Below are 25,000 nucleotides of genomic sequence, written 5' to 3'. Positions count from 1 at the left end.
TCAGGCCTATTTGGCTCATTCCCAAGACAGTCTTAAGCCTCATGAACAGAGTTATATAATCATCATCAACAGCACTCACTTTAGCCTTGCAAAAAACCCAAATGACCCTGAACACCACAGGCTTCACACACACTCAGAAGATACTCCATAGACACTTACTCTAGTCTTCATGAACTCAAAGGGTCGTCATGAAAGCTGATTATAAGCCTGATTAAAAAAACTCACTCTAGTCTCAGTCAGACACAAACTCACACAAACTTCGTACACACTTACATAAGCCTTACAAACCTTATTAGCATGCCTAAAAGCTTCGTACACACTTACATCAGCCTTGCAAACCTTATAAACATTTCTAAAAGCTTCATACACACTTACATAAGCCTTACAAACCTTATAAACATGCCTAAAAGCTTCACACACACTTACATAAGCCTTACAAACCTTATAAACATGCCTAAAAGCTTCACACACACTTACATCAGCCTTACAAACCTTATAAACATGCCTAAAAGCTTCACACACACTTACATCAGCCTTACAAACCTTATAAACATGCCTAAAAGCTTCACACACACTTACATCAGCCTTACAAACCTTATAAACATGCCTAAAAGCTTCACACACACTTACATCAGCCTTACAAACCTTATAAACATGCCTAAAAGCTTCATACACACTCTCTCACTGGTCTCATAAACATGACATGCATAAACACAAACACAAACATTACAGTTAATTAGTGGTAAATTCAATGCTCACACTGTCCTCAAAGGCACTACAGGAGTCTTACAAACAGTCTCACCTTCCTTAGACCACACAGTCACACCAGCCACACAAACACATGACCTTCACAGACACAAACGCATGACCTTCACAGACACAAACACATGACCTTCACAGACACAAACGCATGACCTTCACAGACACAGACGCATGACCTTCACAGACACAGACGCATGACCTTCACAGACACAAACGCATGACCTTCACAGACACAAACACATGACCTTCACAGACACAAACGCATGACCTTCACAGACACAAACACATGACCTTCACAGGAGTCTTACAAACAGTCTCACCTTCCTTAGACCACACAGTCACACCAGCCACACAAACACATGACCTTCACAGACACAAACACATGACCTTCACAGACACAAACACATGACCTTCACAGACACAAACGCATGACCTTCACAGACACAGACGCATGACCTTCACAGACACAGACGCATGACCTTCACAGACACAAACGCATGACCTTCACAGACACAAACGCATGACCTTCACAGACACAGACGCATGACCTTCACAGACACAGACGCATGACCTTCACAGACACAAACGCATGACCTTCACAGACAAACACATGACCTTCACAGACACAGACGCATGACCTTCACAGACACAGACGCATGACCTTCACAGACACAGACGCATGACCTTCACAGACCCATGTCAGCAGCCTTCCAGGTGGAGCCCACACCACACTGAGGCATCTGCTGTCTAAACAGCCGACACCCAGGGCAGCAAAGCAAGCAAACTCAAGTGCAAACGCGCACTTTCAATCACACACACACACACACACACACACACACACACACACACACACACACACACACACCAAACACACACACACACACACACACACACTCTCACACACACACACCAAACACACACACACACACACACACACACACACACCAAACACACACACACACACACACACACACACACACACACACACACACACACACACACCACACACACACACACACACCAAACATACACACACACACACCAAACACACACACACACACATTTTCAATCACATAGCCCAAAGCTCTTCCCCAGAACAAACACTTGGCTGTCAGCAGCAGAATAGCAGCAGCAGCAGCAGCAGAAACCTCGGCTCAAACCCTCCTCCATCAGATAGAGAGGTCTAGGAACAGGCACTGTAGTTCAGGAAAGAAAACCTTCAGGCCCTACAAAGCGCTCTGAGAACTACTGATGGAACTATAGTGAGAGCGATACCACTGAGAGGACTACAGTGAGAGGTACATAGTTCAGGCATACTATGAAGGCTGGGAAGATGCCTCATCCCTCTCTTTCTCTCTCTCTCTCTCTCTCTCTCTCTCTCTCTTTCTGTATCTCCATCTCTATCTCTTTTTTTTAAAATGGGTCAGGCTATATAAAAACTGTTGTTTGTACGGCAGGCCACAGGGACCATTTCAAAAACTCACAATAGTCACGTGGCTCAGCTCTCCTCTCTTCTCCCCAGTAGGTCTGTAGTTTAATGAGGAGAGGAAATCTCTAGAAAGCGTCATTAGTCACATTTCTTAAAGCCATGGCTGTATGATGAATAATGATTATTTACATTCATGGAGTGAAGATGTGATGTGGTATACAGATGTGACTGTGTAAATGCAGAAACAAATTTTGTGCGCGTGAATATCTGGAAGATTTTGTATATGCAGGTGTCTGAACGCTGTACTCAGATATAGAAAGATGCTGCACTCAAGACATCAGGCAGCATTTATCTCTTCAAAGTTATTTCAATAACACTGTTTGCTCCTAATAGTTTTGATATAACAATAACTGAGCCAATCTTTTAGACAAACGGACCACGAGGTGAATCAAATGGGTTCTTTGCGGTTTATTTCTACGTGCGCCTGCAGGGAGCCAATTCCACACAATATAGACAGGGAATGGACTAAAGAGTATCACAATGTTACAAGTTAAATACTGGTCGATCATAGGAGGACACCTTGGGGTGATAGGTCAAGGTGGTCAAAGGGGCATGTGAGCCATGGTAATTATATGACTATATCAATTTCCATCAGTTTTCTTATTCATTTACTTTTTATCTTAGAGTTATTCTGAAACGTATGTCGTCACTACAGTGATGACTGGTCTGCTCAACCAAAAGCAATAGCTATAAAGTCAACCAGTCCTTTATGGGACAAACAACCCCAGTCATCTGTTCTGTCCCCTGACCTTTTGGGGTCTGTCCTGACTTTGACCCCTGTGGTTTGTGAACTTTTTGAAACATGATCTGATTGGTTGCTGTTGTTATTGTTGGTTTGGGTGGATATCTTGATGTAATAAAGCACTACTGCAGTCCTCCTATACGAACCTAGAGATAAGATTCCCCTGAGTGAATCTCGTGACAGATATTTATAGATAGATCCAGAGGTTCCTTGATAATAGTGTCTACCTAGAGTCTCTCTGTAGACACAGGGTTACACTTACGTTGGCATCCTTCTCTGTGCCTGTTACAGCCACCGTGTTCCTGGAGTTCTGGAAGAGGAGAAGGGCGGAGCTAACGTATGACTGGGACCTAATCGACTGGGAGGAGGAAGAGGTAGGAATACGTGTCAAATATGTTTATTGAGAACAGTGAAATTGACAATTGACAATGATAGGTTTCCTTTAAAAAAAAAAAACATAATTTCACAAACAAAAAGTACTGACAGAGAAGACAAATGTAAACAAACATCATACACCATACAAAAAAAAGGAAAATAAGGGGGACAGAGCACACGTGCGCGTGTTCTGCCTCTTAAACAATCTTCCCCTTCCTTTCCTGAAACAGCCCCTAAAATATAATGAACCCTAGGTCTGTGAATAAATATATAAAAATTCCATGGTTTTCAATACACCATAAATGTGTCTCAATTTAATTAGTTCTGTCTGTTATTTGTTTTTAATTTATTAATGTTTTATGTGTATGTTTGATTCCCATTTCTGTTGTCCCTTTTTTTCACTTAATAATCTTGCTGCTTTGACACCTGAATTAAGTTATCTTATCTTATCTTATCTTAATGCAGACCTTAATAAGCATTTGGTCTGACAGCTTTTTGTGTGGGATGATAATTTGTTTACAGAGTTATATAACAGACCTTTAAGCACTGAACTTAATGTGGTTTCTTTTTTGCTAGCCATGCGAATCTAATATATTGTAGGGTTGAGGTCAGTTAACTGAACTAATACTGAAATGATTAGTTTCACAAAAGTTTAAACTTCAGCTCATACACTTCAGCTAATGGATACCTCAATAAATAAAGACCTCTGATGGTTGTGTGGAGACATTTTTCTAAATGTATAAAAGTAGGCTACCTGGAAAACAATATAAAGCTCACGGGTGTTTAGCGTTTATCTCCCATCATGTATTAAGAAGAAGAGATTAGAAGTTAGACATTAGAAATTAGAAATGTATAATTTTCCTGTGCTTTAGTGCTGAAGTCCATGCTTAGATTGCTGCTGATGCCGTGTGTGTGTTCCTAGGAGGAACTGCGTCCCCAGTTTGAGGCGAAGTACTCGCGGGTGGAGAGAGTGAACCCTATCTCTGGAAAACCGGAGCCCTTCCAACCTTTCACCGACAAGCTCAGCAGACTCATGGTGTCCGTGTCCGGAATCTTTTTCATGGTACGTGCTGAGGAAAAGGAAAACATTCTCTAAGATAAGGTAGCTCAGGAATAGGGATGCTGGCTTGTTGTAGTGCATAAATATCGCCCCCTGGTGGACCTACATTTAAATGCATATGAATGTTTCTCAGTCAATGGTCATCTTATGCTTCCATGTCTTTATCAGTCTGTCTGTCTCTTTCTCTTCCTTTCACTTCCTCATTTCAATTGAATTTAAATGCCATTGCTTTATGTCAAGAGCTCAAATGTTTTACTAAAGCATTACAAGGGAATAACATGGGATCAAATATGTAATTGGATCACTGAATACAACAGAGAAGAGAAAAAAAAACCTGTGTCCTGTGTCCTAACCTACTCCATCTCTCTCTCTCTCCTAGATCTCTCTGGTGTTGACAGCAGTGTTTGCAGTGGTGGTGTTCCGGCTCATTGCCATGGAGAAGTTTGCGTCCTTCCAGTGGGAGTTTGTGAAGAAGAACTGGCAGTTTGCAACCTCTGGCACTGGCGTGTTTGTCAACTTCATCATCATCATGTCCCTCAACGTGGTGGGTGCATCTAGCTAGCTCACAAACACTTAAGTGTCTGCTTCATAGCATGACTAAGTTCACTATTGGTCTTGCCTACAAGATATAAAAAGAAGGGAACATTTGCTTTTCAGGACTTGAATTGCTGCTGAGATTAATGTCATTTGTAATGTGCCTTAAGAATACTATCTGGTACCCTAAATACATTTTTCTTTGATTTGTAGGTATATGAAAAAGTGGCATATTTACTCACAAATCTGGGTAAGTGTAAATTCGAAAGAACTACACTTAAGCTTCCTGTTTTTTGATGTTGCCCTTTACGTTGAATGATGATGTTATAGCAGTTGTGTTGTGGCTGACAAAAATGATAATGCCGTTAATGTTGTTTTTGTTGTTGTTGTTGTTGTTGCTGCAGAGCACCCAAGGACAGAGTCCGAATGGGAGGACAGCTTTGCCCTCAAGATGTTTCTTTTCCAGTTTGTGAATCTGAACAGCTCCACTTTCTACATCGCCTTCTTCTTGGGGAGGTGAGTGCTGCTCCCCAGAGCTCTTGTGCGCATGGACATGATCCGTCGTAGCCCCTTAGGACAGCCTAAGACCCCCTTAGAACCCCTTAGAGCAGCCTTAGAACCCCTTAGAGCCCCTTAGAGCCCCTTAGAACTCCTTAGAGCCCCTTAGAACCCCTAAGAACGCCTTAGAGCCCCTTAGAACCCCTTAGAACTCCTTGGAGCCCCTTAGAGCCTCTTATAACTCCTTAGAGCCCCTTATAACTCCTTAGAGTAGCCTTAGAGCCCCTTAGAACCCTTAAGAACTCCTTAGAGCCCCTTAGAACTCCTTAGAGCCCCTTAGAACAGCCACAAGACTGAGCACTAGATAACTCCAACACAAGATGCACCCCCTTGCAAACTCACAGAATAGCATGAGGTATTGTATACTTGTGGGTTTTTCTCTTAAGTGTGTGTGTGCGCCGCGTGTGTGTGTGTGCGTGTGTGTGGGCATGTGTGTGTGTGCGTGTGCACGTGTGTGTGTTTGCGTGCGTGTTTGTGTGTGTATGTGTGAACAAGGATGACGATGGAGAATATGTGGACATGTTGACTGTGAGGACATAACACACACATAATAACCCTGGAAATAGTATTTCTTATTCAGTGGTCTCCACGGAAGACATAAAACTCCATGAGAAATTGGGCTGGGGATTTTAGGCAGCATAGAAGTGCTGTTTCCATCATGTGCTTTGACATTAAGAAATAGTGTTGGGAGAGTTATGATGACTAAGCCAGATGATCAAATAGAGGCCAGGCTCTCCATGACAACTGATTAGGAAGTAGGCACCAACCGCTTTTCCTGATTTTTTTTGTAGCTGTCTTTTGGGTGTTTTAGAGGGCTCGGCTTGCTGGAATGTTCTTGTCATCTTCTGACACAAAATATAACTTTTGAAGATTTTGTGATGTAAAGTCAGCAGAGGGTTAACAAGAAATGGATTTTAAAAACGGTAACTCTGTTTATACAGGAGGAACATGGTGGGATCATAATTTGGTTGTAAATTTAAATATATTTCATAACGCTTTTTTGCTATTCTGCAAAGGATCAAATATTACTTCATAACTTCCCCTTCATACCCACTGGTATTTGTTAACGCCTCCACGATGTTATGAAAAAGCTGAAATCCTATGATATAAATTTTAACGGAGGCTGGCCAGGGAAACAGGTCGATACTGCAAAGGTTTAATGAGGTTGCAGATTTGTCAACTCACTGTTGGAGTTCATTTCTCACTGTAAACAGCTTTTAAGCACTCTTACTTTTTCATCCAAGTACAGCTTAGCCCAGTCAAATCACATCACCACAGAAAACATTGGCTTCACCGAGAAGGCTTACATATCTGGTTATTTGTGTGTTTTATGTAAATAACAAACATAAAAAGATCATATTTCACAACCTTAATGTTCCAAAACTCCACAGAGCTTGCGTTGTATCCTTGTGCTATGCACATATTTCCACTCCGCATACTGTCTGCATTTTCCTAAACAGTGCAGTAATGTTCCACTTTACTTTAACGTTGGAATCAGGAGCCCCCGTGTCCTAACTTCTGTTTTTCTTCAGTGTTTGCAGTGACCGATGAGAAAACATATCTTTGTTCCCACTCTTTTGTATCCTGCACAACATTAAACGATATTAACCAAGAGTGATTTGTCTCCAGACTAACAGCAGCTCTAACTCAGTCGAGTGTTCTGTGTTATAACGCTCACTGGTGATAGGCAGCTACGGTGTGATCGTGTGTCCAGCTCTAACCCAGTCGAGTGTTCTGTGTAATAACGCTCACGGGTGTTATTCAGCTACGGTGTGATCGTGTGTCCAGCTCTAACCCAGTCGAGTGTTCTGTGTAATAACGCTCACGGGTGATAGGCAGCTACGGTGTGATCGTGTGTCCAGCTCTAACCCAGTCGAGTGTTCTGTGTAATAACGCTCACGGGTGATAGGCAGCTACGGTGTGATCGTGTGTCCAGCTCTAACCCAGTCGAGTGTTCTGTGTAATAACGCTCACGGGTGATAGGCAGCTACGGTGTGATCGTGTGTCCAGCTCTAACCCAGTCGAGTGTTCTGTGTAATAACGCTCACGGGTGTTATTCAGCTACGGTGTGATCGTGTGTCCAGCTCTAACCCAGTCGAGTGTTCTGTGTAATAACGCTCACGGGTGATAGGCAGCTACGGTGTGATCGTGTGTCCAGCTCTAACCCAGTCGAGTGTTCTGTGTAATAACGCTCACGGGTGATAGGCAGCTACGGTGTGATCGTTTGTCCAGCGCTAATGTGGCTAATTATGCTAATGCCCACTCTGTTCTGCAGGTTTGCCGGCCGGCCGGGGAAATACAATAAGCTGTTTAACCGCTGGAGGCTCGAGGAGGTGAGTGAAAGTTTTACTATTTAACTGACTTTATATCTTTTGTTTCTATTCACAACACTGACATTCACCACACGTTTGCTATAATTATTAGATAAATATATATCTGTAACCATTAATAAATAACTAATATTATTTATATCATAAATTCTGCGTGGCCTCCCCTTTATGTTTCGTGCATGTGAGCCGTGCACTTAACAAAGTAGACCCGGAGACTGAGAGGGATACTGGCCCTAGCATAGCCGTGTGGGAGGGATGAATCACTAAGCACAGTCACGCCGGGGAAAGGCGCATCTGGTATGGCAGCGCCTTCCATTACCTGCAGCTAGTCACAGTCACAGGCATTAGGACAGTAGTGAGCCATGAGACAGCCTTTGAAGGAGTGGAGAGAGATAACTGGAGGTGGAGGACACAGCAGGCGTCTCTTTCTTAATCTAATGGGACATCTAATGGATCACTGCAGTGTGTGTGTGTCTGTGTGTGTGTTCGTGTCTGTGTGTGTGTGTGTGTGTGTGTGTGTGTGTGTGTGTGTGTGTGTGTGTGTGTGTGTGTGTGTGTGTGTGTTGTGTGTGTGTGTGTGTGTGTGTGTGTGTGTGGGTGTGTGTGGGTGGGAGCGCGTGTGTGTGCATCTGTGTCTGTGTGTCTGGTTAATTGCTTTAAAGTTCTGGCAGAACTGATTGATCAATTGCTGATGTTGTTGTTGTTGTTGTTGTTGTTGTTTACCAGTGCCACCCCAGCGGCTGTCTGATTGACCTGTGTTTACAAATGGGAGTGATCATGGTGTTCAAGCAGATGTGGAACAACTTCATGGAGCTGGGCTACCCGTAAGTGCCCATCCACGACCATCCGAGACTTGTTCTGAATCAATATCGCTTCTAATTTAGTGTTTGCCATCCTTTCATTGTGTCTTTGTCATCAGTCATTTTTGTGATGCTTTGGGAAATGTAGTTTAAAACCCACTTGAAACCCTCCTGGTGTTTAATACCCATGTCTGAAGGGTAAAAAAACTACTGTGTGAGGGAACATATAGTGTAATGTCAAGATGATGAAAACGAGCCAATGAAACGCACAGGCTATAAGGCACAGGAGCCAAGCCTGCTTAGCTGTTGACGAATGGGAACGGCATTGAGGCTATGGTGCGGGGAGAGGCTGTGCCTCTATGCTCCTGGCCGTGATAAATGACCAGGCAATCTGTCATCTTTCCCCTGACTGCCCCTGTGGTTCCCCCCAGGCTGCTGCAGAACTGGTGGTCCCGGCGCAAGATCAGAAAGAGGGGAGGAGGGGGAGTGGTGGATGGAGACGAGGAGGCCGGAGGGAGAGGCAGAGGGGGGGGCCCAGCCGTGGAGAACAAGGGCCAGCTCCCCCAGTGGGATAAGGACTGGAACCTGCAGCCCATGAACACACACGGACTGGTGGACGAATACCTGGAGATGGGTGAGTGAGTGCGTCTGTTGTGTGTGTGTGTGTGTGTGTGTGTGTGTGTGTGTGTGTGTGTGTGTGTGTGTGTGTCATTTTAGGTTTAAATCAAATATCTATATCGATCATATATATTTTCTGTGTTCATGATATTGTGTGTGTGTGTGTGTGTGTGTGTGTGCGTCTGTTTGTGTGTGTGTGGGTGGGTGTGCATCTGTTTGTGCGCGTGTGTTTTTGGGTGTATTTGGGCACGCTTGTGTGTGTGTGTGTGTGTGCTTGCGTCTTGCGTGTGTGCGTCTGTTTGTGAACACGCGCTTGTGTGTATGTGCATGCGTGTGTCTGTATCTGTATGTGAGTGTGTGTTCATCTGTTTGCATCAGTGTGTGTGTATTTGTCTCTGTGCATGTGCGTTTGCAGGAGCGTGTGTGCGTCTATGTGTGTGTACGTGTGTGTGTGTGTGTGTTAACCAAGTCTGTCTCCATCTCTAGTCCTGCAGTTTGGCTTCACCACCATCTTTGTGGCAGCGTTCCCTCTGGCTCCCCTGCTGGCTCTGCTCAACAACATCATAGAGATCCGCCTGGACGCCTACAAGTTCGTCACGCAGTGGAGGAGACCCATGCCGGCCCGAGCCACTGACATCGGTCCGTTTGGGTTCCCCCATCTCCTCCTTTAAATGCCCCATCAGACTGCAAGGCCTCTGTCATCCTCCTTTAAATGCCCCATCAGACTGCGAGGCCTCTGGCATCCTCCTTTAAATGCCCCATCAGCCTGGGAGGCCACTGATATCATTTTATTTGAATTCACTAACATCCTCCTTTAAAAGCCCTATTAGACTGGGAGGCCACTGATATCAATTTATCCCTTTTAAATGCCATATCAGAGTGAGGCCAATGATATCATTTTATTTGAATTCACTGACATCCTCTTTTAAATGCCCCATCAGCCTGGGAGGCCACTGATATCATTTTATTTTAACTAACTGACATCCTCGTTTCAATGCCCCATCAGACTGTGAGGTCACTGATATCGCTCTGTTTGAGTAGGTGTTTGGGTCCACTGATCTCCTTCTCTAAGGTGCCGTGCACACGGAGTCTAGTTTGCCTGAACCCGGATTGATTTTCACACGTTTAGTTTATGTTGTTGCTGTTATAAAGTGACGCAGTGAGGTTAATAAGGGTTCTGAATCAGACCCACCACTGCTCAACTGGCATGTGGTCCAGAGGATTGCCCCTAATCTCGTCCACTCTGCTAGTTCACAGTTATCGGTCTGTTTAGTTTAAATAATCTCCTCTAAGTTTGCCTCTGAGTGCTATAGGCAACTGGCTACGGTCCATTTGGTTTAAGAAGTCTTTCCCTCAGAAGTCTATTCCCTCAGAATAACCCTCAAGACTTAATACTTGACAGACCTCTCACTGGCCAAATGATTTCAGTCTGTCAGGCTTGAGTAAAGTTGGAATTGCTGGTAATTTTTCCCCTTTGAGTTATAGGAATATTATGGCTATGATGCACCGTATTTGTACAGATCGATAAAGTTACTTTGACAGTATTTATTATTTATAAAGTATATAGTCTTTATAAACAGTATTTATTCTCATAGTATTTATGTTTTTGCTTTGTGTCTACCAGTATTATATATTCAGTCTAAAGTCTAATGCTCATGTTTTTAACAAATGTTCTATTTAAATGGCCGTATGCTGCTGCTTGTATGTTACTCTGTCATATTGTTTCTAAGGCTAATACTGGTGCCATACTAATTATAATACTGTGGTGTGGTGTGGTGTGATTCTCAGGGATCTGGCATGGTATTCTGGAGGGCATTGGGGTGCTGGCCGTCATCACTAACGCCTTCGTCATCGCCATCACCTCTGACTACATCCCTCGCTTCGTCTACGCCTTCAAATACGGGCCCTGTGTGGACAAGGGCTACCACCATGAGAAGTAACGCCCACCTCCTGCCTCCCTCTCTCTCACCTCCCTCTCTCTCCCTCTCACCGCCTGCCTCCCACCTCCCTCTCACCTCTCACCTCCCACCTCCCACTCTCCCTCACCCTACCACCATGAGAAGTAACGCCCACCTCCCACCTCCCTCCTCCCTCTCCCTCACCCTACCACCTCCCTCTCTCCCTCACCCTACCACCATGAGAAGTAACGCCCACCTCCCACCTCCCTCTCTCTAGCCCTCTCACCTCCCACCTCCCTCTCTCTCCCTCTCACCTCCCACCTCCCTCCCTCTCCCTACCTCTCTCTCCCTCCCTCCTCCCACCTCCCTCCTCCCTCCTCCCTCTGTTTAGCCCTCTGTCTGTTGACATGTAACAATGGAGCATTTCATCAGTAAAATGTGTATCAGTAAATCCTCTGTATTGCATGCACGCTCCGTAAAAAAGTTTAGCATAGTTAAGCTCAGTGGTAGTATAACGTGGTGTCCTGTTGGCAGTACTAGCATAATGCAGTGTAAGATGCACCGTCCTGTTCTCTCAGCTGACCCCCCCCCCCCCCCCCCCCCCCCTTCCTGTCTCTCAGTCGGTGCTTTAGGGGCTACGTGAACAGCAGCCTGTCTGTGTTTGACATGGGGGAGCCCAAGAACAACAGCCTCATTCAGTCCAGATACTGCAGGTGAGTACTGTACCTGCTGGAGGTCTCATTCAGTCCAGATACTGCAGGTGAGTACTGTGCCTGTACCTGCTGGAGGTCTCATTCAGTCCAGATACTGCAGGTGAGTACTGTGCCTGTACCTGCTGGAGGTCTCATTCAGTCCAGATACTGCAGGTGAGTACTGTGCCTGTACCTGCTGGAGGTCTCATTCAGTCCAGATACTGCAGGTGAGTACTGTGCCTGCTGGAGGTCTCATTCAGTCCAGATACTGCAGGTGAGTACTCTACCTGCTGGAGGTCTCATTCAGTCCAGATACTGCAGGTGAGTACTGTGCCTGCGCCTGCTGGAGGTCTCATTCAGTCCAGATACTGCAGGTGAGTACTGTGCCTGCTGGAGGTCTCATTCAGTCCAGATACTGCAGGTGAGTACTGTACCTGTGCCTGCTGGAGGTCTCATTCAGTCCAGATACTGCAGGTGAGTACTGTGCCTGCTGGAGGTCTCATTCAGTCCAGATACTGCAGGTGAGTACTGTGCCTGTGCCTGCTGGAGGTCTCATTCAGTCCAGATACTGCAGGTGAGTACTGTGCCTGCGCCTGCTGGAGGTCTCATTCAGTCCAGATACTGCAGGTGAGTACTGTGCCTGCGCCTGCTGGAGGTCCCTGTACAGATACTGCAGGTGAGTACTGTACCTGCTGGAGGTCTCATTCAGTCCAGATACTGCAGGTGAGTACTGTACCTGCTGGAGGTCCCTGTACAGATACTGCAGGTGAGTACTGTACCTGCTGGAGGTCTCATTCAGTCCAGATACTGCAGGTGAGTACTGTGCCTGTGCCTGCTGGAGGTCCCTGTGCAGCGTTCATCCGAGGCCTGTTCTGGCACAGCGGGCTCGTGATAAAGGCCAAGGAAGGATTCTTCTCAGGATAATGGGATAGATATGAATATTGTTTCATTGTTATTACAGCAGGATAAATGTTGGGGTAAACGCTGAATAGATTTATGTTGCGCTATAGGTTAGAATGTGTTTCGTTCTGAATTTTACTTTTGAGACATTGATTATTTTCATTACTTTATTTTTTTGTGTCTATTTTGTTTTATATTGCACTGTTTTGAATCATTTTCCATTTAATCATTTTTTGTACTTTATTCAGCCTCATTTGGCCACAAGGGGGGGCTGTAGCATCACATTTTAACCATCTGTCCCTTGGGCTTTTGAGTCTCTGAGTCTCTCTCTCTCTCTTTCTCTCTCTCTCTACTCTCTCTCTCTCTCCCTCTCTACTCTATCTCTCTCTTTCTCTCTCTGTCTCTCTCTCTTTGTCTCTCTCTCTTTTTCTTTCTCTTTCTGTTTCTATGCTTCATTGTATCAATAGAGAATTGACCGATTGAAACAGAATTCTTTGTAAATTTGAAAAGAAAGACAAAATAGCTGACCACATGTCTATTAGTCATTTTCCATCACTTAATATCTAGTGTAGATAACTAGAGCTCTGTCCCAGATGTCTAGAGCTGCTCACCCACTGTGCCCCCCCCCCTTTTTTTTTGTGCTGGGGTTCTGTTCCATCTGTCCCCCCCCCCAGGTACCGGGATTACCGGGCATCACCCTCGAGCGATGAACCATACGAGTTCACTCTTCAGTTCTGGCACGTTCTCGCTGCTCGCCTGGCTTTTATCATCGTCTTCGAGGTAGAGACATGCGTAACATACAAATGTACAAACACACACACACACACAGCAACATAGACTCAATCACCCTAAAACACACACCCACACACCCACACATCCACACACACACACACACACACACACACACACGTGCGCGCACGCACACACACACGCGCACGCACACACACACACACTCACACATCCACACTCACACACTCTTCAAGAGCCACTAGCCACTACCTCCATCACTCACAGACATCCAGCTCCTGGTACTTAGGGGACAAGGTGAAGTGAATGTGAGAGGCCCAGAGACTCCCTTCATTTGCAGTATAACCTGCTCCTGTCTCTCTGTTACCTGGCGTTTGGCATCAGGTCATTCATCATGTGCTGTATCGGAATCCAGATGAGAAGAAACACTTGCACACACAGCCCTTATGCTGCACACATTTGCACACACACACACCCACATACACACGCACACACACACTCATACACCACACACAAACACAGCCACACACACACACACGCACACACACACTCATACACCACACACAAACACACACATACACACACACACACACACACACACACAGATACAGACACAAACACATACACCAGACAGACACACACGCACACGCACACACACACACATACTCACAAATGCTCTTACACACACACACTCAGTACCTGATTCCAGACATGCCCACACACAAACACACACATGGACACATACACCACACACATACACATATTCTCTCACACACGTACTCACCTAGACTGTTTCCCTTGCCATGTTCCCTCTGCAGCATCTGGTGTTCGGGATCAAGTCGTTCATCGCGTACCTGATCCCTGACATGCCCAAGGGCCTGTGCGAACGCATGCGGCGCGAGAAGTACCTGATGCAGGAGATGATCTACGAGGCCGAGCTGGAACACCTGCAGAAGGAGAGGAAGAAGAACGCACGCAGATTTCACAACGAGTGGCCTTAGCGACACACACACACACACACACACACACACACACACACATACACATATACACATACACATACACACAAACACACACACACACACACTTATACACACACACACACAAACACACACACTCATACACACACACATGCACACACACACACACACGCACACACACACAAACTCACATTCAAACACACACACACACACACCCACAGACAGACATACACATACACACAATCTGCCTGAGGGTGACAGAAACAACAGACATATACAGTACATCTTCATATACATTAGACATGCACCCCAATATAAAACAATTGTAACACATGCATACTGCTCAAAATACATACATTCGGAATATATCCATGAACACATACAGGAGCACATACACATACAAACTTAATGCACAGGGTTTCCTCCTTATGTCGAATGACGCAGGGGTTCCCCCAACAAGCTGAAACAGCACAAGACAGTTGGAACAATAGCAAAACAATACCTTACCAACAGATATGCCTGAGAAATCTAATTGGACATAACTACAGTTGCACCAGTAATTTATGCATTTCAATTTAAATGTATTCATTTTTATTTATTTTGCCTTGCCAAGTCGCTACAAAATCCCGAAAAATTGCAGTCCATGCACACACAAACACACACACACACCAGTCATACACACATTCCATGCAAGCATAATGCGTCCCTGTAGTGCCTGCTGTTGTGGCCCCGCCCCACACACATGTCGAGACAGGTCATCTCTGTCCCCCACACCAAAGAAGCCCCTCTGTGGCCATAGTTCAGTCCCTCCAGGATTTAGCAGATTTATTTATTTATTTATGTGTTTATTTATGTGTTTGTATATTTATTTATTTATTTGTTTATTTATTTGCCCCACTTAAACTCCATAAACACGGCAAAACAAATTAATGAGAGATAAAATTCACAGACATCAGACAGTTTATCTGTAAGAATATTTGAGTTATTTTACAGTCACTGGTTGAGACTGACCCTATACCACCAGCAGGAGGCCAAAAGAAGCAGAAATAAGTTGCAGTTTAACCTTAAGGCTTATTTTATGCTATTTTATGCGTAATATATGTGGTAAATAAGAAAATATGCAGCGTTGTGTAAACATACTTCAAACTGATGATTCTGCGTTGAACTCCGCGATCGTGGAATCACGAAAAAAACTGGAGGACTGCCTAACCAAACTATGTATACTCCTGTCCCCAATACACACTTACACACACACTGACATAATGCATGCAAACATGCATACTCACTAACACAGACATAATTGCACAAGTACAGACCCTTTCATAAATAAATACACACACACACACACACACACACACACACACACACACACACACACACATGCGCGCGTCAATGAGAAACTGTCAAGTTTACTATGCAGGCTAGGGTTGAGGGATCATCCCCACCCTCTCCCAACCATCCATGACTTGCTTGTCACTCCTGAAAATGTTGTCGCCTCTTCCTGTGTTTGGCAGCTAGCGCCCCCTCTGTCCATTCTGACTCAGTACAGCTTGGCAGCGAGTGTCCCTATGTATGTGTGTGTGTGTGTGTGTGTGTGTGTGTGTGTGTCTCTCTTTCGCCCATCCACGCCCCAGCAAACCTCTTCTACCTGCCTGCCAGCATCTCTTGCTGGCGACTCTCCGGGAGAAATGGTTCCTTAGTAAGCTCACCAAAAAAATGTTCGAAAAAAAAAAACAGACATTGTTTATGCAAAGAGACTAAATCTGTACATCACCGTCCATCACTATTGCCCTTGAAGCATGCAGGCAACGCCCTAATTCACTGCAATGGAAACATTTGTATCTCAATCCAATCAATGCAGCACAGAAACATACAAGTCTTTTCTAGAAATTTCTCGGAAAATGCATGTTTTTTTGGTAAAATAATGTTATGACTGTTTTTTTTGTTTTCTTAATTGACAGTTCTCCTGCCTTGTGGGCTTTGTGTGTCAGCTGTGTGTGGGTGTTTCAAACTGCTCAACTTGATAACTGTGCTTGCTGAGTTGTGAATGTGAGTGTCAGTACTTTTCTGAAGATATCAATGTTCTGTGTGCCTACGGTTCAGCAGACCACAGATGTTTCACAAGAAAAAAAAGTTAAAAAAAAACAACAAAAAAACACCACCACACACATTCGTGCCTAAAAGTAGGGGGGTGCTTGAGCGACCATCTTATATACGGCTCGTCCCAGGACCCCCTAAAGTGTGAGTCTTGTGTTCTTTGTTCGGGTAGCTTTGATGTACGCAGGCTTGCGCTTTATCTGTGTCCCTCCTCCCCTCTTAGAAAACTGGCAGAGGACGTCTCCTGGGAGAACCATGGTTGTCTCCTAGCAGGACAGATGGACCGAACGTGTTTACAGAGAATCATAATCTTCCATTGTAGAAATGTGTGGCCGGTACAACGGGGGTGGGCGGCTCTTCTGAAACCTATGTCAAGTTGACACTAAATCTTATGGTCGTACTCTAATCTGTAGAAGCAATCACAGCATCAAAGCGATGTAGCTTTTTGCTTTAACTCTTTTTAAAATGTCATTGTTTTTCATTTTATTCAATTTAAATTATTTTCAGTTTTATAATGTTAAGCTTGTTTGTATGTTTCTGAATTTTCTCTGTATGTTCTGTAATTTTGATGTTGTGTGTGTGTGTGAATTGTGTGTGTTTGTGTATGTGTGTGTGTGAGTGAGTGAGTGCGTGTACGTCATGTGTGTCTGTAAGTGTTGAGGTGAGTGAGTCTAAGCGTGGTTGGCATGTCACACTGTTCCACAGCCCTGTTCACTTAGGCCGTGTAAAGCTTCCACTCTCCTCAGGTGTTCCGTGAATGTCCACAGGTGATATAAACTTTGTAACATATTTTTCTTAGGGTGTAACCAGGCCTATTCTGCTACTTTCAAAGTCTATATTTTTGCATTACGCATTTGCATGAAAAAACAGCGCCAACACCCACATCAGCTGAAGCACTTTAAAGCATGCGTTTGTTTTCACACGCAACACAGAGAAGGGAAGGTTTGCGTTTTCTGTCTTCCGAGATGTGCTTAAATTCTTTCTCTGCCACTTTAAATTGAATTGCCATTGATATGCAATTGGAGGCGGCAAAGGCTCTATACACTGCTCCCTCACGATGACGGCCATCTTGAAAATCTATGCATGTTCTTCACATTGACAATGACCAGTGTCCATGTAGATCAGTATACAGTGCAGATGTGTATATGTGCCACTGTAGTGTAAGGAATGCATGTCTTACATCGATATGAAAACATTGACTTGTGACAATTGTTAAAAATCTGATCTTTGTCTCTTACCAAAACTGTTCCACGGCTAATCATAGTATGGATCTATCCTATCACTACATGGCCTTTTATGTGACCAGTCTTACTGGTGTCTGTGTGCTTGTGTGTGTGTGTGTGTGTGTGTGCTCTTGTGTGTGTGTGTGTGTGTGCGTGTGTGTGCGTGCTTGTGTGTGTGTGTTTGTGAAGGGCCTTTAAGTCTGAAAAGCCCAGTGTAAATGGTGTAGTAGGAGCGGCAATGAATGGGTCTTCATCGTGGATCAATGTTTGGGGAAAAGCACAACTGAATTTTTTGCTGCAATTAGTTCACCAATTAATAAGTCAATATTCAAAATCAATAATGATTTAATTTGTGCTGCTCTACTCTCAAATATTAAAAAACTGCTGTACAGTGGTGTGTAGTAAGCTTTAGTAGAAAAACAAAGCTCAAGATATTGATTGATTGATGCTCTTTGTCATCAGGACATGCATCCCGTCTTCATTTTAATGAGCCATCATAAACAATCAATAAATCATCTGTCGATAAGGATAAAGAGCATAGGCCTACTTAGATTTGTGATTGAGGTAAGGGTCAAAGTTATGGTTAGGCTTTGTTGACACTGAAAAAGTACCTGATGGCTAGGCTTAGTTGACGGCTACGATAAAAGTTTACTGAAACTTTGTAAAGGTTTCTTGAAATGCTCTTAAATAGCTGTGGATGGTTTGTTGGTTGTGCTATGATGGACCGTTAAAATAAAGTGTTATCAGACAGCCACATGTGTTCTGACATAACAACCTGCTGTTCTGGTCCTACAAAGACTCGGGTTATTCCCCGGTCCCTCCAGTGCCCCTGTCACAGTACAGAGGATCCTCCTGCGGGTGTGAATGAACAGTGTGACTAGAGTGAGAAAGCACACCATCGATTGTACTCCAGTGTGTGGTATGATATGAATACATCAGTGCTGGATGGTGTCTTCATCCCTGTTTACAAATGAAATGTAAAAAAAAAAAAAGAACCTGTGACATAAAATGAATTTGAATATCACGTTTTTTCTGTAATAAAGCATTGATTGTATCTTTTAAATGCCTTTTGTGTTTTGTTTTCTGCATAAAGACTGATAAAGGGTTAAGCAAATTGAGTCATTTTGGCTATATGAGCAGAGGAAGATGTAGGCGTAACGACATGGAAACCTTCCTTTTTCAAACCCTCCTCTCGAGTAGGCTATATGTGACACCAAAGATCTGGTCCAAAGTCACTGATGTGTTCAGAGTTCACCCTGGTTGAAAAACGTGGTGTTTGCATGAGATTAGGGAATTCGTGGGAAGTGTGTTATCCATTTGTCTTAGCTTTAAGTGTCTTGTTATTGCCACTAAACCCACTGTTGGCTTGTCAGTAGGTAGCCTAGGCCTACCCCGCTCTACGGTTGTTGGCTGATGGCTGATGCGCACGTGCAGTTATTTACTGCATTCACTTGGCTACTGATTAAGTTCACTTGGAGGTTAAAGAGGTTTTGAGTGAAAAGGAAATGCTGGTGCAGTCTCTCTGCATTTACAGGTTAACAGTAACCGTAGCTAGGATGGTTCATCACATGCAGAGCCAAATGTTTGCTGTTTCATAAACAAGAATTCTTAAATAGACTAAACGAATTACATTTCCCCAAATTATCACCAAGTTGTTAAAGTGTCAGATGCCCCTTTTAATTGAAAATCAAATGTCCCATATCATTGGTTATTAGGCCACCAGTGAAATATTAGGTTGTGACTAATAGGTTTACACCAAACAAAAAATCAAGGGCCTATCACAAATGGTATGAACAGGGAACCAATGATGGACATTAAAAAACTATTTGTCATCAATCACATTGTTGTTGTTTTTTGCTGCGGTTAAGTAAATTGAAATTATATGAAATAGGCTAGCTAGTCATTGTCTATAACACCTTCTCATAATGTTAACGCTAAGTTAATGTTAACTGTTCACTAACGTAGCCTAGATTGTGCTGGCTGAGTTTACTAACTTTAGCTGGCACAGAGCAATGCTAATTAAAACAGCTGATAGCACTTCATTTCTTTAAGATTTCTCATCACTGTAGTGCATGGATTTAAATGAATGTTGAAACATAAATGCATCAGTTATAATAATAAGTTATAGCTTCAGAAGAACTTGAAACTAAATTTAGCCTGACTCGCATTTCCGTTAACTTTAACTGCCTAAGAATAATTCAGTGCGGGAAACTAATGTGAAACAAACGAAGGAGGCGTAACCAAGGGCAACTCCAAATAATTGAATTGTCATCAGGAGAGGGAGCGGATCCGCTATGACATCACCAGCTGCACATTATGTCACAATAAAAACAATACATGGTATTCTATAATTTCTATCGCTATACTAAGTTTGTTTCATTATTATCGCAAACGTTCACTTTACAGTCACACATGCTTTATCAGTGCTTTCTTGAAGACTAAGGAAAATATTGTCTCTTTTAATTTAATTTGACTCTTTTTTTTAAGTGCGAGCTGAATGGTAAGACCCTCTGTTTCAATTCACTGTATTTTTAGCTTTCATATTTAATTAACCAAGGATTTCGAGGTTTAATAGGCCATCTAAATGTAATGTGATAGGTCAATTTAACTGATTTCTTTGTGATTTGTGCAGTTTATTGAGTCTAGTCATCAGGGTTGTACCTTAGATCAATATGTTAAGATACAGAGAGATGTTTTTTATTCTGTGATGGTTAATGAACACAATTCTCCTTCTTCTCAGCAACGGTTCAGTTCGAGGGAGTGGGGCGGGGGGTGGACAGAGGTGCTGGAGGTCAAATTTCTGGAGGAGAGAATCTGGCTGGAGGATAGGATGGAAGAGGTAAGATCCTGTGTGTGTGTGTGTGTGTGTGTGTGTGTGTGTGTGTGTGTGTGTGTGTGTGTGTGTGTGTGTGTGTGTGTGTGTGTGTGTGTGTGTGTGTGTGTGTGTGTGTGTGTGTGTGTGTGTGTGTGTGTGTGTGTGTGTGTGTGTGTCTCTCTCTGTGTGTGTGTGTGTGTGTGTGTGTGTGTGTGTGTGTGTGTTTGTGTGTGTGTGTGTGTTTTTGCATGTGCGTGTGTGTGTGTGTGGCAATTGTATACAAGCAGTGTTTTAGCAAATAGTAAGAGCAATAGTATATTGGAAGATACATGTAATAAGACTGGTTTGACCCAAGCCCCTGTTTCAATCTATCTACAGTGTTCCTGATGAGACCTTATTAGAGAAACTAAGTATTGTGCTGCTGTCTGTGACTGTCTTAGGTGCGATGCCTCCTGTCCAGAGAGGTGGATGCAAAGCTGAAACCTTTTAAACAGCAATGGAGTGTGATGGAGGAGGGGAGAAAACTGAGGACCTTTAGAGCCTCAGGTGAGTGTTTAGTACAACAATGTTACCTGCATAGACCAGTAAATGTAGCAGACCTTTATTTTATGTGCAGATACATTTCGTACCAATCTATAGGGAGGTAGGCCTACCTAGTTGAAACTGTAGACATCATATATGAATGAATATAAAACAATTGGGTTCTATCACGTTATTTAGCTGTTTCTGATTGGACGAGAGACGTTCCATGCCATGGATTATCGTAGAACAATCATATATGAATGAATGCATTATGTGTGTGTGTGTGTGTTTTTGACTTGTAGATGAGGACCTTGGAGAAGGGAAAGGAGAGTTTGCGGATAGTCAAGGAAGTTGTGACGTTAAGGAGAAGAAGACACAGGGGGACAGTGTAAGGGAGAGGGCAGAGACGAATGCAGAAATTGACAGCATGATGGACAAGCTCGCGATGGAGAGACAGGAAATTAAACTCCAAAAAAAGAGGTTGGAGGAACATGTGGAGGAAACGAAGAGAGAGGAGGAGAAAAGACAGCAGGAGCTGAAGGAGGAGTGGGAAAAGATGGAGGGAGAGAAAAAAAAGGTGGCAGAGGAGAGAAAGGAAATGGAGAAGAGGGAGCTGGAGAATCGAAACGAGAGAGAGAGTGAGGGCAGGAAGAAGGAGTTGGAGGACGAGTGGGGAAGGATTCGGGCGGACTGGAAGAAGATAGAGGCAGAGAGGAAGGAGCTGGAGATTCAGAGGGAAAGGCTCGAGGAGAAGGACAGGAAGCTGAAGGAGAAAGTGCTCATGAAGCGCCAGAGTGCAGAACTGAGACAGAAGGAGCTGGAGGAGGAGAGGAGGACTCTAGAGGCCAAAAAAAGGGCAATGGACGAGCAGCAAGAGATGCACCGGCGTGAGGAAGCCAAGAGAAAGCTAGAACTGGAAGACGAGTGGGAAAAAATCAATGAAGAAAAGAAAAGGATCGAGATGGTACAGAGACAGGTCAAGGTCCAGAAGGAGCAGCTCCACGATAAGGAGCGCAGGATGAAAGAGAGGGAGGCTCAGAGAAAAGAGCAGGACATGAACAGAAAAAAGGAGGTGGTGGAGGAATGGAGACGGATCGAGGAGGAGCAAGGCAAAATGGAGGCCCAGAAAAAGAGAGGTCTGGAGGAGGAGTGGAAGAAGATCGCGGAAGAGAGACACCGCATGCAGCAGAAGCGGGACACGGACGAACAGGAAGTGAAGCATCTGAGGGAAAGGCTCCAGGAGAAGGAGAGGAAGCTGTCAGAGAAGCTGACGCTGCGGAGAGAGAGGGAGGCGCTGAGAAAACAGGAGATGGAGGAAGACTGGGCAAGGGTGGAGAACGAGAGGAGGATCATTGAACTCCAGAAACAGGAGGTGCAGTTGCTGATGAAGACCAAACTGACGAGGGAGAACATGAGGGCCTTCCAGGAGAACTATGAGCTCCAAGCGGAGGAGCAAGCTGCCCAGAGGAAGAGGCTGGACCAGGAGGAGAGGAGGCTGGACAGGTACAGACTGAGAGTCGACACAGAGCAGAGGGAGCTAGAGATGCAGAGAGAGAGACTCCTGAAGAAAGAGGAGGACTCTGCACGCCTGAGAGCGCTCGAGAGGAGAGATCTGAAGAGGGAGAAGAAGCGAAGGGTTCAGAAAAGGGAGCCGCTTGGTCCCATGGATTATGATATATTTTCGTCCGCGGACTCAGACGAATCTGACTTCGGAGATCTGGACATCTATCTGAACACTAACACCCAGTGTCACATCTTACCCAAGCAACAGCAAAGTGCCACCCAGTGGAGCTCAAGGGAAGCACAAGGGGATGCAGAACATTCCTCTCCATGGGATACTGATGAAAACGACTCTCAGACAGTCACTCAGAAAAATAAAACCAAACGTATTTCCCCTCCAAAACAGTCACCAGCTGAGACACTAGAGCCAAGCACCAACCACGCGATGGATTCAGCTGAGACACTAGAGCCAAGCACCAACCATGCGATGGAGTCAGCTGAGACACTAGAGCCAAGCACCAACCACGCGATGAAGCCAGTGAAAGAGAAAGGCAGTGAGAAAAAGAGGAAAACTGAGAAAAAGAAAAAGCTTGAAAAGGAACTGACTGTTGACAACCAGATCAACAAGGAGCTTGAGTTGTTCAAACAAAAGCTGGAAGCAAAAGTGCTAAATCAAAAACGTACAGCTAAGGCAGTGACGGAGACGCTGAAGCCAGTTGAGACACCAGGGCCAAGCACCAACCTTGCAATGAAGCCAGTGAAAGAGAAAGGCAGTGAGAAAAAGAGGAAAACTGAGAAAAAGAAAAAGCCTGAAATGGAGCTGACTGTTGACAACCTGATCAACGAGGAGCTTGAGTTGTTCGAACAAGAGCTTGAACAAAATGAAAAAAGTGCAGCGAAGGCAGTGACAGAGACACTGAAGAAGGAGGATGACATCGATGCTTTGATCATGGAAGAGATGCAACTCATGGAACAAGACAAAACAACGAAGAACAAAGAAAAGACGCTAAAAGGCAGACTATGTTCCCCAAGTTAAAATGACACAGTCCCTATCTCCTCCAACCTGATCATTTCATCCCAGTCCCTATCTCCTTCAACCTGATCAATTCATCCCAGTCCCTATCTCCTTTCACCTGATCATTTCATACCAGTCCCTATCTCCTTCAACCTGATCATTTCATCCCAGTCCCTATCTCCTTTCACCTGATCATTTTATCCCAGTCCCTATCTCCTTCAACCTGATCATTTCATCCCAGTCCCTATCTCCTTCAACCTGATCATTTCATACCAGTCCCTATCTCCTTCAACCTGATCATTTCATACCAGTCCGGCTCCCGCACCTGTCCCACTCCAAAGGCCCACAGTCAGGGCCTTTGCCCCAGCCAACCCCCCTCTCCCCTCACGCTACCCGTGCCTGATGTCCCCGCAGCAGTGCCTCCTCCTGGAGGTCTGAGGGAGATCAGCCAAGGGCCCAGGCTTGGCTTCCAGCTGGCTGTAGTAGGCAAAACCTTCTGCCGCCCACCGGCGCTCTTAGCCGGAGCCGCCACGTCGGCCAAGGCGATGACATCCTGCCGGCCTGGTCCCGCCAGAAGGGTCAAGACTCCTAGGTCCCTGCAAGCTCCTTGGAGCCGACTGCAGTCAACAGCACCTACAGTCTTGGATCAGAGTGGCCATTGTTGTGATCTCTGTCTCTTCAGGAAGAGTGAGCGAGAGATGAGAGTAGACTCTGCACAGTGTGTGGTGTCTGTTATGTTCTCCACTGTAATGTCAACCAGCAGTGTGGCCACTCACTGCCCATACTCTGGCATTACCAGAGTGCCTGTCTGCCAAAATGATAGCAGCCCCCTACCCCGTCTCTGTGTCCTGTCCCACCTCCCCTGCTGCTCCTCTGGCCACGGCCCCCCACCACTGTGACCCAGAGCCATCTGGACTTGTCCAAACACCACTGAGATTCACAGCGCCCGGGTCCACTCAAGCCCATCCTGCTCTCAACCCAGCTGTAGTAAATTATACATTTCCCATCCATTCCCATCACTTCATAACAATTATTATCATTATTAATATTATTATCATTTTAATTATTATTATTATTTGGCTGTTTGCTCATTTCATAATAAAGTGTATTCCATTACACATGTGGGTCTTGTGTAGTCAATACATTTTGTAAAATTCCATTCAGTTCAAATGTATTTGTTTATATACTGTCATTAACCATTTATATAGCCTAAAAGCTCTGATATGCAATGACAGAGAAGATGCGATATACAGTGGTGGCCAAAATGATTAGAACACTAGGCATATTTAAGAGGTTTCAGTTGTTTTTGTTGAATTGGCCATTGAAATACCCTTAAAACGAAT

At 44.5% G+C, this 25,000-nt stretch overlaps 1 protein-coding gene across 2 annotated transcripts in view; it reads left to right on the top strand.

The window, feature by feature from the left end:
• ano3 (anoctamin 3) overlaps positions 1–14,506 on the top strand; it is a gene marked incomplete at both ends in the record, with an annotated part of 57,225 nt that extends 42,719 nt beyond the window's left edge. For both annotated transcript variants that reach the window (XM_080847246.1, XM_080847245.1), the window contains 13 exons: positions 3,285–3,367; positions 4,291–4,431; positions 4,808–4,972; positions 5,176–5,212; positions 5,367–5,478; positions 7,796–7,853; positions 8,577–8,674; positions 9,082–9,284; positions 9,755–9,907; positions 11,057–11,204; positions 11,787–11,879; positions 13,433–13,538; positions 14,324–14,506. In XM_080847246.1, coding sequence (XP_080703372.1) covers positions 3,285–3,367; positions 4,291–4,431; positions 4,808–4,972; positions 5,176–5,212; positions 5,367–5,478; positions 7,796–7,853; positions 8,577–8,674; positions 9,082–9,284; positions 9,755–9,907; positions 11,057–11,204; positions 11,787–11,879; positions 13,433–13,538; positions 14,324–14,506 — 1,580 coding nt within the window. The remainder of the gene's footprint in view (positions 1–3,284; positions 3,368–4,290; positions 4,432–4,807; positions 4,973–5,175; positions 5,213–5,366; positions 5,479–7,795; positions 7,854–8,576; positions 8,675–9,081; positions 9,285–9,754; positions 9,908–11,056; positions 11,205–11,786; positions 11,880–13,432; positions 13,539–14,323) is intronic.
• Positions 14,507–25,000: the final 10,494 nt, after the last annotated feature.

Source organism: Sprattus sprattus, assembly GCF_963457725.1.
Source record: "Sprattus sprattus genome assembly, chromosome: 11".
NCBI classification, from domain to species: domain Eukaryota; kingdom Metazoa; phylum Chordata; class Actinopteri; order Clupeiformes; family Clupeidae; genus Sprattus; species Sprattus sprattus.
This window is presented reverse-complemented; position numbering and strand designations above follow the sequence as displayed.